Here is a 16,540-nt window from a genome sequence, read left to right on the forward strand (position 1 = left end):
ATTTGGTTGAATGTTAATAAACAATAAATTGAGTTGGAGTTGTTGGAAAAAAAAGGCCTTACGAGAAAATATAATTGCGGGATCAGTGTGCACATAATCAGGATGGCCCAAAATTCTAAACAGCATGTAATTAATGAGTTCCAAGTCAAAGAAGATTTCGGTCAATTAGTGTTTGAAAAGTATGAAAACATTTTTCATGAAAGGCCAGGAGTTATTAAGGGATACATACGCCATCTCTAAGTTAAGCCGCACGAAACGTATTGTAGAACTTTCTATCCTGTTCCCTGGAAGTTAAAGGCTCAAGTTCAAAAGGAAATAGATCGCATGTTGAAATGAGGTTTGATCGAACCCACTACAAGCCCATACTGCTCCCCATTGTTAGTCGTGCCAAAAGCAAATGGGACTGTCGGACTGGTACTCGAAGCCAGAGAAATAAATAAAATCGTAATTCCAGTGAGAACACATCCGTAAAACATAGACGAACTTATACAACGGCTCCAGGATGTCAAATATTTGACGAGCATTGATTTGCAGAGCTCTTATTGGCAAGTCAAGCTGGATGAGTCATCAAGGAAGTATACAGCTTTCATTTATTCTGGAAGAAGTTACCAAGTCACCATAGTTCTTTTCGGACTCAACATTAGTGCTGGAATCTTTATAGCAGCACTAGATTATGCACTAGGCCCAGAACTCAGAAGCAGGATAACAGTGTTTGTTGATGATTTGCTTATTGCATCAAAAACTTGGGAGGAGCATATTACTTTACTGAACCGAGTGTCGGGCGTGTTCAAAACCACAGGAATAACTGCTAATCTACAGAAATCCCATTTTGCAGTAAACAGAATCAAGTTCCTGGGGCATATAATTGACGCAAAGGGAATTTTACCTACCAAGGAGAAGCTAATTGCAATTAGTAAGTTTCCGACACCCAAGAATAGGAGGCAATTAAAAGGATTTATGGGCCTTGCCTCATTTTTTAGAAGATTCATAACAAATCAGGTGATGAACGCAGCAGCTCTAAATAGTCTGTTGGAGAAGGATGTGCCCTGGCTCTGGACATTAGAGTGTCAAGAAGCATTAGAAGAGATAAAGAAGCAATTGGTAAATGCACCACTTTTGTACCATCCGGACATGCAAGAAGAATTTTACTTGTCAACAGATTCTTCAAATGTGGGTATTGGAGCGTGCCTTTTCCAAGTACGCAAGATAAATGGACAACTCACCTTCTGTCCTATTGCGTATGCTAGTCGTGTTTTGTCCAACTGTGAACGAACTTACACGACGACAGAATTAGAGGCTCTTGCGGTCACCTGGGGACTTAAAAAATTATTATCTATACGGGTCAAAGACTGTCGTATATTGCGATCATCAATCATTAACGTTTTTACGAATGTGTAAACTGTTACACCCCAGACTGGCTAGATGGACCCTCACTCTGAAACAATACCAATTTAAAATCGTGCATGTCTCAGGACAGCAAAACATTATTGCTGACACTCTATCAAGGTCACCACAGGGTTTGACTACAGAGATTGAAGTAAATGACAACTCAGAATTCGGTGTATTGCTGCTGCAGGAAAATCCATATAAGACATACTACGTCAATTTGTGTGCGCATATGGCACAGTTACAGAAAAGAGATGCTCAATGGGGAAGTGTCATTCAAAGGTTACAACAGCAACCTTCGGATCAGATGACAAATTATTACAAGCTGGTAAATGGTGTATTATTTTTCCGCTGTGGAAGGCCAAACAAAGTCCGTTGGTGTGTATGTATACCTGAGGCGCAAATAGAGAAACTCGTACAGTTCACCCATTTAACCTAGGCACATTTCGGTGTGGCAAAATGTGCAGACAAGATAAGTGTGTACTGTTATTTTCCCAACATAAAGCGCAGAGTGCACGAGGTCTTGAAGAACTGCATAATCTGTCAAAAAGCAAAGCTGGATTCAAAAGGGAGTAAGCACCCATTATGCTCCATATTAGTCCGAGAACCAAAAGAATTAATTTCGTGCGATCTGTGTGGACCGTTACCTACTTTAAGAGGAGGTGTTAGATATGTGTTGGCATTTCTTGACGTGTGTACGAAATACGTAAAGCTACACGTGATAAAGGCGGCTACAGCCAAAGTAATTGTAATAAGATTGACATGGGATTATCTTCCACATGTTGGTATACCTAAGGCGATAATAACAGACAATGTATTCACGGGACTCCGATGGAAACAGGCTTTGTCTCAAGTCGGGTGTGAAACGCATACTAACATCACTTTACCATCCACAAGGCAATTTGGTTGAGAGAATTTTTAGGGAGTTCAATCGCTTTTATGAGGAGCTATTGCCATAATAAGCAGACTGCATGGGCAAATTCTGTGGAAGAATTTGAGCAGATATAAAAGAACATGCCCCCACTCCTCCACTGGTTATACACCTCACGAACTGATGTTCGAGGCAAAAGAAGAAAACTTCTGGACAGAACGTATGCCCAAAACTCAGGAAACTGAGATGCCTTGGAAAGAAAAAAATAAGACAAGCCATCATAAATATGACGCAAAAGGCTGATCAGAGAAAACAACAATATGACAAATTAATCAAGAGGGTACAGGCGTACCACATCGGAGGGGAAGGTACTAGTCAAAAGACATACCAAATCATCCTTAATAAAGAAGAGTATAAAGAAATGGGAGTTGTTATATACTGGGCCCATACGTCATTCTACAAATTCCGAACCCTGGGGCTTATCTGTTAGCATACCCGGGATCTAACAAAATTAAAGGGTTATTTCCCCATAACGACTTGAAAAAATTTAATGAAGATTAGAAGATAGGGATGAATGGTGTTGCGACTGACAGAGATGAACGCTCGTAAAAACATAACAATAAACTGTGTGTGTTTAGTGTTAGAAAACTTTAAACTGAAATAACTAATCAGTGACACAGATTGTAGAAATAGTGAATAACTATAACTATCGAGTGCTGTAAAGAAGATAGTGGAGATAGGCTTCACCTGTGTTTGGGTAAACATAGAACTTTAGCATTGCTAATGTCATCAAGAATTATAAAGGATCTGAATGACCTTCAAGAAGAAAGAAAAATTTCCCCGAAAATGATGCTGCATAATCAAAAGAGGGTTCCCAGTGAATGTTCATATATAATTTCAATTGCACGCTTAGATGTGTAAACGTGTGAAGTGAAGCGATGCATTTAGGTAGTGAATCACGAGTAACGCTTAACGCCGCAAAGATAACTTTCCCACAAAAAACAATTGACGTCGGCGTGAGAGTTAGAAACGATATAGACGACACAGATATGCTTTGTAAGAGACTCACATCAAATGCGAGGGGAAACATTGATGTTCAACTTCAGAAAAGTGTCATAATTAGAGGTTAAGAGTTCTTGATTTATTGTTGAATGTCAAAATAAGTTAATATTCATAGAATTAGTAGTTATTTAATGGGTCTTGTTCACTTTCGAATTTTGTTTGAAAATCCATTTCCATATATGTGCAAGTATGAATGCCGGATGAATCAGAGAATAAATGAAAGAAGTGAATCCACATTCCTCGCCACTAATAACTTTTACATTACAGCAATCAATTGGAGAAATATATGTATTTAGGATAAAATTTTTATGAGTATAGATAAATGATATGACTTTTCAAGGAAATGATGGATTATGTCTTCGTATAAAATGAACCACACCTTCCATTATTCGACGATTTAAATCCAAAATCTACTGCAAGTTGCACGAATCCTTTAAATTACGAAGAGTAAATCATTGACAGAAAATGTGTCAGGAAATTTTTGGACTTATAAGCACAAGTGGTGATTAAGCGATATGCGAAGTCCAAAAGAAAATTCAAACTAGAGTAAATATTATGATGTTTTCGGCAACAGCATTAGTCAATGGATAAATGGAAACCTTAAGTCAATGGCAGTACTTCGTAACTGGAACCTGGAAAAGAGCTGTGATCCCCCTGTGGCTGCATCTTCATTAATACCCGAAACAGGAAGTATGCTTCCATTCAATTCTTAAATCTGAAATATGAATGCGAATCCACAGAAACTAAACCTTTTCCCTATTTCTGTCATCACCAGGTGAAACTCATCGTTTGAAAGTGTCCATGTACTTTGGAGAATATCTCAATGATATAGTAGAATCCAATGGAACTGTTGAAGAGGAGAGAGCTGCTGGGAACCATTTTAAAGCCTTGATCTCTAATGCAGTAAATAAATAAATAAATAAATAAATAAAAATCAGTGCCTAGCTATTTTTATTGTCAAGTATCGCTCAAAAGGTTGCAATTTGCTGCTAACATTGGAGAGCTCCAAGATACTGTTAATTCATGTTCTATAATATAAACTTAATGACTTTTCAAACAGTTTTAAATTACTAGAGGAGGCACTTTTTTCCTTATTTTCCCTAGGAAAAAAATCAGATAAAATTCATTAACTGCTGAAGCACATGAAAGTACATCTAACATCCCTGTTCCAATCTGAAGGTAGAGAAATCCTGATAAAACTGAATTCCTTAATGGAATGTGACACAGGAAAGGTTGTCATTTCTTCTATCGGTAAACTGCTTAATCCAAAAAAGCTAACAAAAAGTGATTTAGATAGTGTTGAAAACTCTCAGCTAATGTAGCAAATTCCCATTCTGCAGGAACTTTCAACATCAGAATATCTTGACTCGTACACATTGTTTAGGGATTTAGTAGCTATTTCTTGTACAGACTGTAAAGAAGCTGATGTGATTGCTATCCTTCATTCCTGAAATTAGAGTATGGGCATTTGTGGAAGCTGCAGTGAAGGCTCTGTAGATCCCAGTCAGTAATGTTGATAGTGAGAGGTCATTTTCAATATAATGTAACATAATGTCTAACAGGAGAACAGTTCTGACTCCCAGTAATATGCCCAGTAATATGGAAGTCAAGGTATCCCTGTCTTTCTCAGGCTCACTTGTAGATTATGTACATAGGCTGGTTATTAAAGTAACAGGGTAGATATTTTTCAAACATTTATGCTTTCATGTATGTGTTTTTATCAGGTGTGTAAATTTTCATGATTTTTGAATATATGTAAAAATAAAAAATTGTTTTACTGCAAATATGATATCAATGGCTTTTTCTTTAGCTTTTATCACTGGAAAGTGATGATAAAAGTTAGCAAAGTTATACACAAAATGACATAGAAAAAAATATCCCAAAATTGCTTTTTAAAAATGACAACATCAGGCAATTTTTTTTATCACAAATAGGTGCCTCTACATATGATTAAGAGACCGCTTTAACACAGGGAAATGCTGAGACCTGAGTCCGGCTCAAGGAGGAACTTAATAATTCAAAACTCCAAAACTGACCGTTGATGAGAAAGCACAAATAAATTAGTGAGCTGCATACTGTTTCGTTTTTGTTTTATATTAACCTTCAGTAAATGTGAAGCTTATGCGAAACCACGATTTAGAACATCATCAGCTATCAGTTTAAACTGTTGGAGAATTGCAAACTTTCAAAATGTGTGAGGCTACGAAGAGCAATTAGTATCCAATACACTTCTGGTTGTAAACTGCTGTATTTCAGAAGACATACTGGACAAAGGTGAGCAGGTTATTCCATCTCCAATCAACACTGGGTCCAAACCTCACCATCTCAGATTTCCTTGAAATTTGGCACTGGTAAAGACTCAGAAAACTATGAAATTTTACTGAGATATGTCAACTTGTTTCTAAATTACAGAGCTGTAAAGTTATCATAAATGGGACCAAACGGGGAATGGCAGTTTTTAGAATTCAAAAAAATGGTTCAAATGGTTCTGAGCACAATGGGACTTAACTGCTGTGGTCATCAGTCCCCTACTACTTAAACCTAACTAACCTAAGGACATCACACACATCCGTGCCCGAGGCAGGATTCGAACCTGCGACCGTAGCGGTCGCGCGGTTCCAGACTGTAGCGCCTAGAACCGCTCGGCACCCTGGCCGGCAGTTTTTAGAATTGCTCTAGAAGCTTTCCCAATTGAGCTACAGACCTGGGATATAAACTATTTTACATGCCCATTTTACATTTTTCATGCCCTTACATATGGTACATTTATAATATGTAGGTTAATATATGAAAATTCTTTTCAAAACAACATTTAAAATGTTAATTTACTTTTTCAAAAGTACATATTTTAAAATTTGCAAATTTCTTCCACGAGTAGATAGTATTGTTGTATATCCCAGTCCAAAATATACATCTGGGATATCAACTTCTTCATTAGTAAAAAAAATACTGAAGCTCTATTTCCACAATTTGACTGTGTACTCATGCTAATTGCTACAATTCTCATGGGTTGTATGTAGCAGATCAGTTACTTGTGAACTGGTATTCAGGATTACTTATTGTTTTGGCCAAATATTTAGTGCTTCAGCAAAAACAAGCTGTTACTGGAAGCTATAAAGTGATTTAAATCAATCATGAAAATGTAAAAGTTACTGGCTAATTTTTAACAGGTGATTTTCCACTTGAACATTAAGTGTGTTTGAGCGTCCCCCGCCCCTCAAGATGGAAACACACATTATTCCTATGATGGAAACAGACACACTGCCCCTAAGATTACAGATACAAACCACTTTGTTAGAGACAGGAGAAAGCTCAGAAATGTAACATCACGGATGCCTGAACTCTATCTGCAAATAGTCAGCAGTTCAAAAATCTGTGATAAATGTAGGAAGGAAATTGCTATGTTAAAAATGTACAGCCCCTAAGTGACAAAAATGTTGAACACAAACAATGTCACTTAGAAACATTATTGCAGCAATATTCAGAATGTATAACTACTTCATAGGTTGTTCAGTCACTTAACATATCTCTCGAACAGTAGGGCGAGTCTTCCATTACTAACAGAAACATGAAATACAAGACTTACTGCGTATCAAAAGTAAGAAAAATTTCCACAACTACAAAACAAACTTTTTTCTGTTTCTGTTGAAAGTTTGTCATGAGAAAGCAACAGTGATGTCGAGAAATGTGAAGTTGTAAAGAATAAGAGAAATCAGTTTTCCATTTGCACAAGTACGATGGAAAAAGCAAACGCTTTTAACACGTTTACCAGATAACTGGAGCAGAAATATAATGTATCATTTTAATGCCCCGAGCTACGCAAGCAGGCAGTCAAAAAGAAGTCATAAACAAAAACGGTTTTTGGAAATTCCAAATTCGTTGTTGTGGTCTTCAGTCTGGAGACTGGTTTCATGCAGCTCTCCATGTGAGTCTCTGTCTCCAAGTAACTACTGCAATCTACATCTTTCTGAATCTGCTTACTGTATTCATCTCTTGGTCTCCCTCTACAGATTTTACCACCCACACTCAGCCTTCAATACTAAATTGGCGATCTCTTGATGTCTCTGAATGTGTCCTACCAACCAATCCCTTCTTTTGGTCATGTTGTGCCAGAAATTCCTTGTCATCCCAATTCCATTCCATAACTCCTCACCAGTTACATGACCAACCTATCTAATCTTCAGCATTCTTCTGTAGCAACACATTTTGAAAGCTCTGCCGCCCCCCCCCCCCCCCCCCATGTAAACTGTTTATTGTACACGTTTCTCTTCCATACATGGCTACACCCCAGACAAATATCTTCAGAAAAGACTGACTATGCTTACGTCTATATTTGATGTTAACAGATTTCTTATACTCAGAAATGCTTTTCTTGCCATTACCAGTCTACATTTTATATCCTCTCTATTTTGTATTCAGAAACCTGTATTCGCCTGACCAGAAGTCCTGTTCCTCCCGCCATCGAACTTCACTAGTTCCTACTGTATCTAACTTCAACCGATCCATTTCCTTTTCAAATTTCTACTCTACATGTCCGATTAATGGATCTAACATCCACACTCCGATCTGTAGAATGCCAGTTTGTTCTTCCTTATAATGACATCCTCATAAGTATCCCACCTGGAGATCGAAATGAGGGACAATTATTAACTCTAGAATATTTTACCCAAGAGGACGCCATCATCACTTAACTATACAGTAGAGCTGCATGTCCTCGGGAAAAATTACAGCTGTAGTTTCCCCTCGCTTTCAGCGATTCGCAGTACCCACATAGCGAGGCCGTTTTGGTTGATTTTACAAGACCAGATCAGTCAATCATCTAGACCGTTGCCCACGCAACTACTGCTCCTCTTCAGGAACCACAGGTTTGTCTGGCCTCTCAACATATACCCATCTACTGTGGTCATACGTACAGTACACAGAGACACACAAGCCACTCCGTCGACAGCGAGGTCCACGGTTCCTATTTCGATGTAAATATAGTTCGATTATTATTACTTTAAATTCAAATGGGCTATAGTATCAGAAGAGTCAATATTCAATGTTCAAAATATTTAAAATATGTACGCAAAGTCACTGTTTACCAGACAGACACCTCAACTCGAACACTTCCACTTCACTCCAGTCTCGACTGACAATACCAATTTCACTGTGGTACGTTTTGTTCCTCATGAAAACTGTGAACATTTTTTTGGAACACAGTCTGTGACAGTTAACATTTCTTATCACTCACAAGAGACTTAACTTAATTCACTTGATCCACTTTTAATCAAAATATTACTTCTTAATAACTCCTTATTGACGGCTTTCATTTGTATTACTGATTAACATTCACCTTCTCTTCATATTTCCACTATTTTGCTCATTGTTTACATTAATCTCACATTTCACACTGCAGTGATAAATCCCATTCCTTTCACGAGAAGCATCACATCCTTAAATACACGTGTCAGAGGAAAGATGTCCGGGACAGAGTAGTCGATAAGTGGCGGCCACCCCACTGTCGAGAGGTGTTTCAAATTGTAGATGCCAATACCAGAGCTGACGATCCAGTGACTGCACGGAAGTGGGCAGCAGTCAGACGACTGTACCTGCGGAGGTGGAGATAGGAGTTCCACGGAGCGGGCGGTGCAGAAGAATGAGCTACACAAAATCTAAGCACGCAAAATGTCAGAGATAATAAATGTATTGTAATTGTTAATTATCAAGTCGAGTATCAGATCAGTTACGTCTGTAGTACAGAGAGGCAGTATACGAGTTGGTACCCATCCTCACCTATCGTGTACTGAACTGTAATTTCGAAGATAATATAAGAAGGCGAATTGCAGCTCACTTCTTATTTATGTGGTGGAGTGACTGAGAACTAGAAGTTAATTTTTAGCAGCTTTATATGCAACCTGTAAAGAGGCAAAGTCAGCTGGAGGAAGAAGGCACGCGGATCAGGGCAGAGACTATCTGGACCCTAACTAATAATACTTAACAGTGACCAAATATTCAGTAAGCGACATTCACGGTATACGAAAGAGTGTGTGGCGGCAACTTCTTTAAGTGTTTGGTGCACGAGGTGAAGTATAACAAACCGCCGTGCAGCCCGAGCCGACCTGAAACACTTCAGCACTCGCGTAAGGCCACTCGCCGAACTCTGAACATCTCAACACACAGTCACTCAAAACGACTCGACTCGCTGACGACGACAAAACGGAAGGGTACGCACAAAAGAATAACCCCGCAGTGTCTCTCTACCGAAGAATTTGTACTCGATAAGTACAGTGTGGTACCATTTACGAACTTCTACCGGTACACCAGAGCTTCTAATGTAACCGATCACTTCACGACAATCACAAATATGAAGATGTTCGTACAGACCGAACCTGGCAATCTTAGATTTGTCGTACAACTGAGATGGGAAATAACGCGTTATTAAATGCCAGTCTCCCCAGATGCTCTCGTTCGTCAGCCACAAACAAAAAGAATCGGAGCTGTAACCTCACTATCTTTCTATGCACTGCAATTGTCAGTCAGTCCCTCCAAGTCACACCCTCAAAAAACTGCACAACTGCTCCGCACCACACAGTACGCCAGTGTAACACACTCCGTTCTCGGCAAACCTGCAGTCGACTCCTTCTGAAAGCCAGAGCAATGTTAATACGAGAAATTGTTAAAAATTTCGATTCACTAGTCGGTCTGCACTGTAACTACTGACCGAATGGCTTTTGCCTCGGTCACAGGTAAAGCTGTCGGTTCTGACACCTCTTTCACTAACAGCAACTCTCTGCAGCGTGCTGCATCCAGGTAAGTGCTCTCGTGAAATTATTTAACACACTACTAGTCGGAAAATCACGAGAGGAGGAGGTATCCTCGGAACGGGCTGGGTGTTACGGGAAGATCTCAGTTAGATTACATCACTTGTCAGGCAGAGATTCCGAAATCAGATCCCGGATTGTAAGGCATACCCAGGAGCAGATATTGACACAGATCACAATGTAGTAGTGTTGAAGAGTAGGATGGAGTTTAAGAGATTAGCGAGGGAGAAGCAATACGCAAAGAAATAGGATACAGAAGTACTGAGGTATGATGAGATATGCTTGAAGTTCTCTAAGGCTATAGATACAGCAGTAAGGAATAACTCAGTAGGCAAGACAGTTGAAGAAGAGTGAACATCTCTAAAAAGGGCAACCACAGAAGTCGGAAAGAGAAACATAGGTACAAAGAAGGTAACTGCGAACAAACCGTACTTCAGCTGATCGATGAAAGATGGAAGTACAAAAATGTTCAGGGAAATTTGGGAATACAGAAATACAAATCACTGAGGAATTAAATAAATAGTAAGTGCAAGGAACTGAAGACAAAATGGCTGCATGAAAAATATGAAGAAATCTAAAAAGAAATGATTGTGGGAAGGATCGATTCAGTGTACAGAAAAGTCAAAATAACCTTCAGTGAAATTAAAAGCGAGGGTGGTAACATTAAAAGTGCAACAGGTATACCGCTGTTATGTGCAGAGGAGAGAGCAGATAGGTGGAAAGAGTACACTGAGGGCCTCTATGAGGGGGAAGATTTGTCTGATGTGGTAGAAGAAGAAATAGGAGTCCATTTTAGAGAGAGGATCCAGTATTAGAATCAGAACTTAAGACAGCTTTGAAGGACTTAAGACAGCTTTGAAGGACTTAAGATCAAATAAGGGAGAATGGATATCTAAAATGATTGGGGGAAGTGGCAACAAAACAACTATTCCCGTCGGTGTGCAGAATGTACGAACTGCCGGCATACCATCTGACTTTCGGAAAAATACCATCCGTACAATTCTGAAGACTGCAAGAGCTGACAAGTGCGAGAATTATCACACAATCAGTTTAACAGCTCGTGCATCTAAGTTGCCTACAAGAATAATATACAGAAGAATGGAAAAAAAACTGAGGAGGCATTAGATGATGCCAGTTTGGCTTTAAGAAATGTAAAGGCACCAAATAATAAATTTTGACATTGCAGTCGATAAAGGACGCAAGATACATTCGTACAATTTGTCGACCCGAAAAAACGTTCGACAATGTAAAATGGTGCAAGATGTTTGAAATTCTGAGGAAAATAGGCGTAAGCTACAGAGAGAGACAGGTAATATACAACATACACAAGAGCCAAGAGGGCTGATAAGAGTGGCTGACTGAGAATGAAGTGCTCGGATTAAAACGGGTGTGAGACAGGGATGTACTCTTTTGCCCCTACTCTTCAGTCTGTGCATCGAAGAAACAATGGTGGTAATGAAAGAAAGGTTCAGGAGTGGAATTCACATTCAAGGTGAAAGGAAATCAATGATACAATTCACTGACGACACTGCTATCCCGGGTGAAAGCGAAGAAGAATTACACGATCTGCCGAACAGAACGAATAGTCTAACGAGTACGGAATAAGGATTGAAAGTGCATCGCAGAAATGAGAAAAGTGAGCAACTTGACACCAGGGTCGAGGGTCACGAAGCAGACGAAGTTAAGGAATTTTGCCACCTATGCAGCAAAATAACCAGTGACGGAGCAAGGAGGACATCAAAAGCAGACTAATACTGGCAAAAAAGGTCATTCCTGACCGAGAGAAGTGAACTAGTATCAAACACAGAACTTAATTTGAGGAAGAAATTTGTAAGAATGTACGTTCGGAGCAGAGCACTGTACGGGTAGTGAAACACGGGCTGTGGGAAAACCGGAACAGAAGAGAATCGAAGCATTCGAGAAGGTGTACTACAGACAAATGTCGAGTATTAGGTGGACAGATAAGGTTAAGGAACGAGCAGGTTCTGCACGGAATCAAAGAGGAAAGGAATACGTGGAAAACACCGACAAGAAGAAGGGACAGGACGACAGGACACCTGTCGAGACACCGGGGAATGACTTCGACGATACTAGAGGGAGCTGTAGAAGCAAACACTGTAGAGGACAACAGAGACCGAACTATATCCGGCAAATAACTGAGGACGTAGGTCGCAAATGCTACTCGCAGACGAAGAGGGTCGGCACACGCGAGGAGTTCCAATTCCACTCGTCCTTTTTCGCAAATGTTATCCCACAAACTGCAGATGACGGACAACAGGTAGATTCCGTATTGGTAGATTTCCAGGAAGTGTACAACACAGTGCCCCACTACAGACTGTCAAGAGAGGCACGAGCGTACAGTACACGTTACCCGATACGCGAGAGGCTCTAATACTTCTCAAGTAATACGGCGCGGCACACCGTCTGAGACAGTGACCGTCTGTCACGATTGCCCCCGGAAGACACGATAGGACTGCTCATTCTCTATGTACACAAAAGATCTGACGGACAGGGCAAAGAGGAATTTGTGGCTGTCTCCTGATACATCTACTGACTGACTGACTCCAAGGGTCCTCTGAGGACCTCGGACTCCTCAATCACAGATTTCCAGTCTTCAGCACTCATGCACCACTGCTCTCAAGTCGGCTTCCACATCTTCCAGCCATCTCATACACCTCCTTCTACCACCAGGATGTCCCATCATCGTCATCATCATCATCATCATCATCACCCTTCTTCTTCTTCTTCGGGAGCCTTTCTTGCTGGGGCATCAAGGAATAACCAGACAGGTAATGTAGGGCAGACGAGGCTCCGTTACAGAAGGCAGGTCGCAGAAGATGAGAGCCGAGCACAGAGTAAAATAGTACGGACAGCAGCACCGAATATCTCACGACTGCCGACTGTGACAGTAATCTATTTTATTTCCACCTCGAGTGGAATTATGTAATTTGGGAGCACAGCTCATTTCGTTTTGAAGCTGTTATTGCAAAGCTCTACAGAGATAAGTACTGCATTTCTACACCAGTTCAAAAGAAGTTTACAGTTTAACATCACACAGTAAAAAGTCACCGGAGGTGGAGCTCGAGTTCTTATCGGGTATCAATCGGCGACCTTCCCGGAAGGAATAACGGAGGCGATCGACTGTAGTGAAGTCGGGAAACTGAGTACCGGAATTTAAACCTCGAAAAATAGAGTGGAGCTCTGACCTCTAGCTTTCGTCGGCAATCCCCTCGCTAACCAAACAGTTGAGGCACACCCCACAGCCCGTGTCACGTTACACGTCCGCCAGTTGTGACAAAAATTAATCTTTTCAGTTTTGCAATCGATAGACGACTGTGTGCATTTCGACATTTGGAAGAGTTTCTCTGCACGAACATCTCACTCTCACTACTGCACACACCGGCCCGCTGCACCTCGTACCGTGTCGACCGCACGACTTCCCGGACACCCCGTCTTATTCTCGGTGTTCAGCTCGGGTATAAAATGCACTCTACGATTTATGCGGTTACATCGGGTATATATCTGTGGGATAATCTCTGTTCTGAACACCACGTCAACTACGGATTTTATTTACGTCATATTATTTATTACCATTACTTTGTTTTGGCAGTTTTATCTCCTTTAACAACACCTTACCAGTTTTCTAACATTAATTACATTTTGTGGTTTGTAAGTGTTAGTGTCCTACCATGTATTACATAAATTAATGATAGTATATAGCAATATTAATGTAATTCACCAAAAAATTCTATCTCGTGTGAGAGTCACTCTTTACATTTTATTTTTATACGAGAGCACTCGAGGATGGGGCTACAGTAATGAAACAAGTAGCAAACAAATAAAGAAAGAAAAAATAAAAAAGCATGGCTGTGGATCTGTTATACTTTGTCAGCTATGGGTTCACACAAAACAATTTTTCTTACAAAATTATGGAGAAGATCACGAGTAATTCCAACGTGTTACAGAAAAGTCAGTTAACACTGCCAGAACTGAAGTCGGGTGTTAGTAATACAGTTCAGTGGTTTCAGAGTACTAGCTCACTGATAATTCTGTACACAGAAAACAGTAAAAAATAAACCGACTACTCACCCCGAACAGTCGACCAGCACCATCGTGCCCTGCCCGCGGATGGCGCCCGCGGCCTCGCGGAACACCTTGACGGTCGGAACAGCTCGCTTTAACGAGCTCACGAAGCACACCAGCACGTTGTTCTTTGTGCGCAGCAGTTTCTTCAGCTCCTTGACGTCAGAAACTTCCTCGACCAGGGGAGCCTTCTGCCGATTCGATTTTGCTTCGACACATTTTTGATCTAAATACGATAAAATCTGTAAAGGTCCAGAAACATTTGCAATATTGATCTCTAGGTTCTTAAATCCACTAAAGAGCTAAATAAATCATCCTTTACACAATATATTAATTTTGAGAAATAATGGAACAAATAAATTAGGAGTAATAAATTTGTGTAAGAATTTGATCTCAGGTTAGAATGACTGCAATACACTGAAGGTACAAGAGATTTCTTGGCATTACAAAGAAACAGAGTGTGATCTTTTTTTCTTTTTTGGGTGAAGGAAAACAGTTTAGAATCTGACATAGATCAGAAACGATCTGATACAGATAGTCAGAAACGAGACAGTTAGATACGGAGCACAAAGTCAGATTGTGGAAAGAAATCGGGCTAAAGTACAAACTAGTGCAAGGGCCAGACACGGCAGTGTTTCTCTGCTGCTAAAACTGACACCGTTCTGTTCTTTGCTTTTGATTGGTGGTTTTGTTCTAACTTTTGGTTGTGAGTTGGCAAAGCCAAAGAACAAGTCAGGTACAAAGAAGCAGTCTCTCGGAATCACCGTCTGAGGTGACAGACTGGTCTCTAGCATAGTCCAAAGTCTCGGTTAGGTTGAAATACAATAATTTGGTTGAGAGTTGGCAAAGCCAATGTATGTTATATTGTGACACGAATGTTAGCTACATTTACTGAAGAGTACATACAACAATTCAGAATACATTTAATCATCACAAATAATGTACAAGGTCTGTTCAAAAAATTCTGGAACATCCGTAATTTCGTGCCAACAGTGTGTCGGAGTGTAGGCATCCCTGCACACATCTGTGTTTAGTGCGTAACTGCCGGAAGTTTCATTCTTGTACGTGTGTCAGTTATCGTTCAGCGCCGTATCGAGTAGAATGTCGTGTCGCACAGTTCGCGAATTTCCAGACGGCAGAGTCGGAGGAGAAACGCGTCTCCATTAACTTTTGTGTGAAACTAAAAAAATCTGTACAGAGACACATCACATGATGCAGGAAGCCTACAGTAACAAGTACTTAAGCCATACTCTGTGTTACGAATGGTTTACACGGTTTAAAAATGGCCAGACGGAAGTTAAAGACGATCCTCATTCCTCATCCTCCGACGTCTACTGACGACGCTCACGTCGGGGAAGTCGACGACTCTCCGTGTACCGACCGAAGACTGACTGCCCGAGAGATTGCAGAAGTGTGTAACATTTCAATTGGATCGTGTCACGAAATCCTGAGACAGCATCTCAGAATACACCGTGTTGCCACCGAGTTCACCCCACACCTCACGAGTCGAGACCAGAAAGACCTTTTCTTCACAATCTGTGAAGGGCTTTTGGATCGTGCAAATGAGAACCAGGTGTTCCTTAAGAGAGCTGTAATTGACAACGAGACGTGGGTATACGGTTACAATGTCGAGACCTACGTTCAACCTGGACACCGGGTCGGAAAAGGTTCTCCGAGACCGAAAGAAGCTCGTCAGATCGGGTCAGACGTCAAAGCCGTGCCGATAGTTTTCTTCGACTTTGGAGGATCAGTTCGTCACAAATTTGTGACGCAGGGACTAACTGTTCACAGTCGGTACTACCGGGAAGTGTCGCGCGAAAATGTGAGAAGGAAACTGCCCGAAATGTGGCGAGACAATTTGTGGCTCTCGAATCGTGATAACGCACTTGCACATTCGTCTCTGTCGGTGTGTGACTACTGCACAAAAAAGGAAATCGATGTGCTGCCTCATCTTCCATACTCTCCAGACCTGGCCCCTGTGGAATTTTTTTTATTATTATTATTTATTTTGAAAGTTGAAAACCCCGTTAAAAGGATGAGGATTTGCAACAACAGACGAGATAAAAGAAAATTCGTAGACGGCATTTCGCACAACCCGGCAAGAGGCGTACCGAGACTGCTTGCGGGGAGCAGTCTGTCGATTGTGGAGGAGAGTATTTCGAAGGAGACCGTGCACAATAAGTAAAAGGCGAGTGCAGGAAAATTTTGTGGCCAGAGTTCTGGAATTTTTTTTGAACAGACCTCGTATATCTCAATTACCTGTAGGTTCTTACTGCAGCTACAGCTCACACGTATCTTACACTCCACTGTGCAGAATATTTTACATTTCGTTAAT

General features: G+C 40.6%; 1 protein-coding gene across 2 annotated transcripts in view; it reads right to left on the reverse strand.

Moving 5' to 3' along the window:
- Positions 1-16,540, reverse strand: part of LOC126109690 (protein disulfide-isomerase A5) — a 177,111-nt gene that overhangs the window by 139,361 nt on the left and 21,210 nt on the right. For both annotated transcript variants that reach the window (XM_049914747.1, XM_049914746.1), the window contains exon 2: positions 14,212-14,447. In XM_049914747.1, the coding sequence (XP_049770704.1) occupies positions 14,212-14,447 (236 nt within the window). The remainder of the gene's footprint in view (positions 1-14,211; positions 14,448-16,540) is intronic.

This window comes from Schistocerca cancellata, chromosome 12, assembly GCF_023864275.1.
Source record: "Schistocerca cancellata isolate TAMUIC-IGC-003103 chromosome 12, iqSchCanc2.1, whole genome shotgun sequence".
Taxonomy (NCBI): domain Eukaryota; kingdom Metazoa; phylum Arthropoda; class Insecta; order Orthoptera; family Acrididae; genus Schistocerca; species Schistocerca cancellata.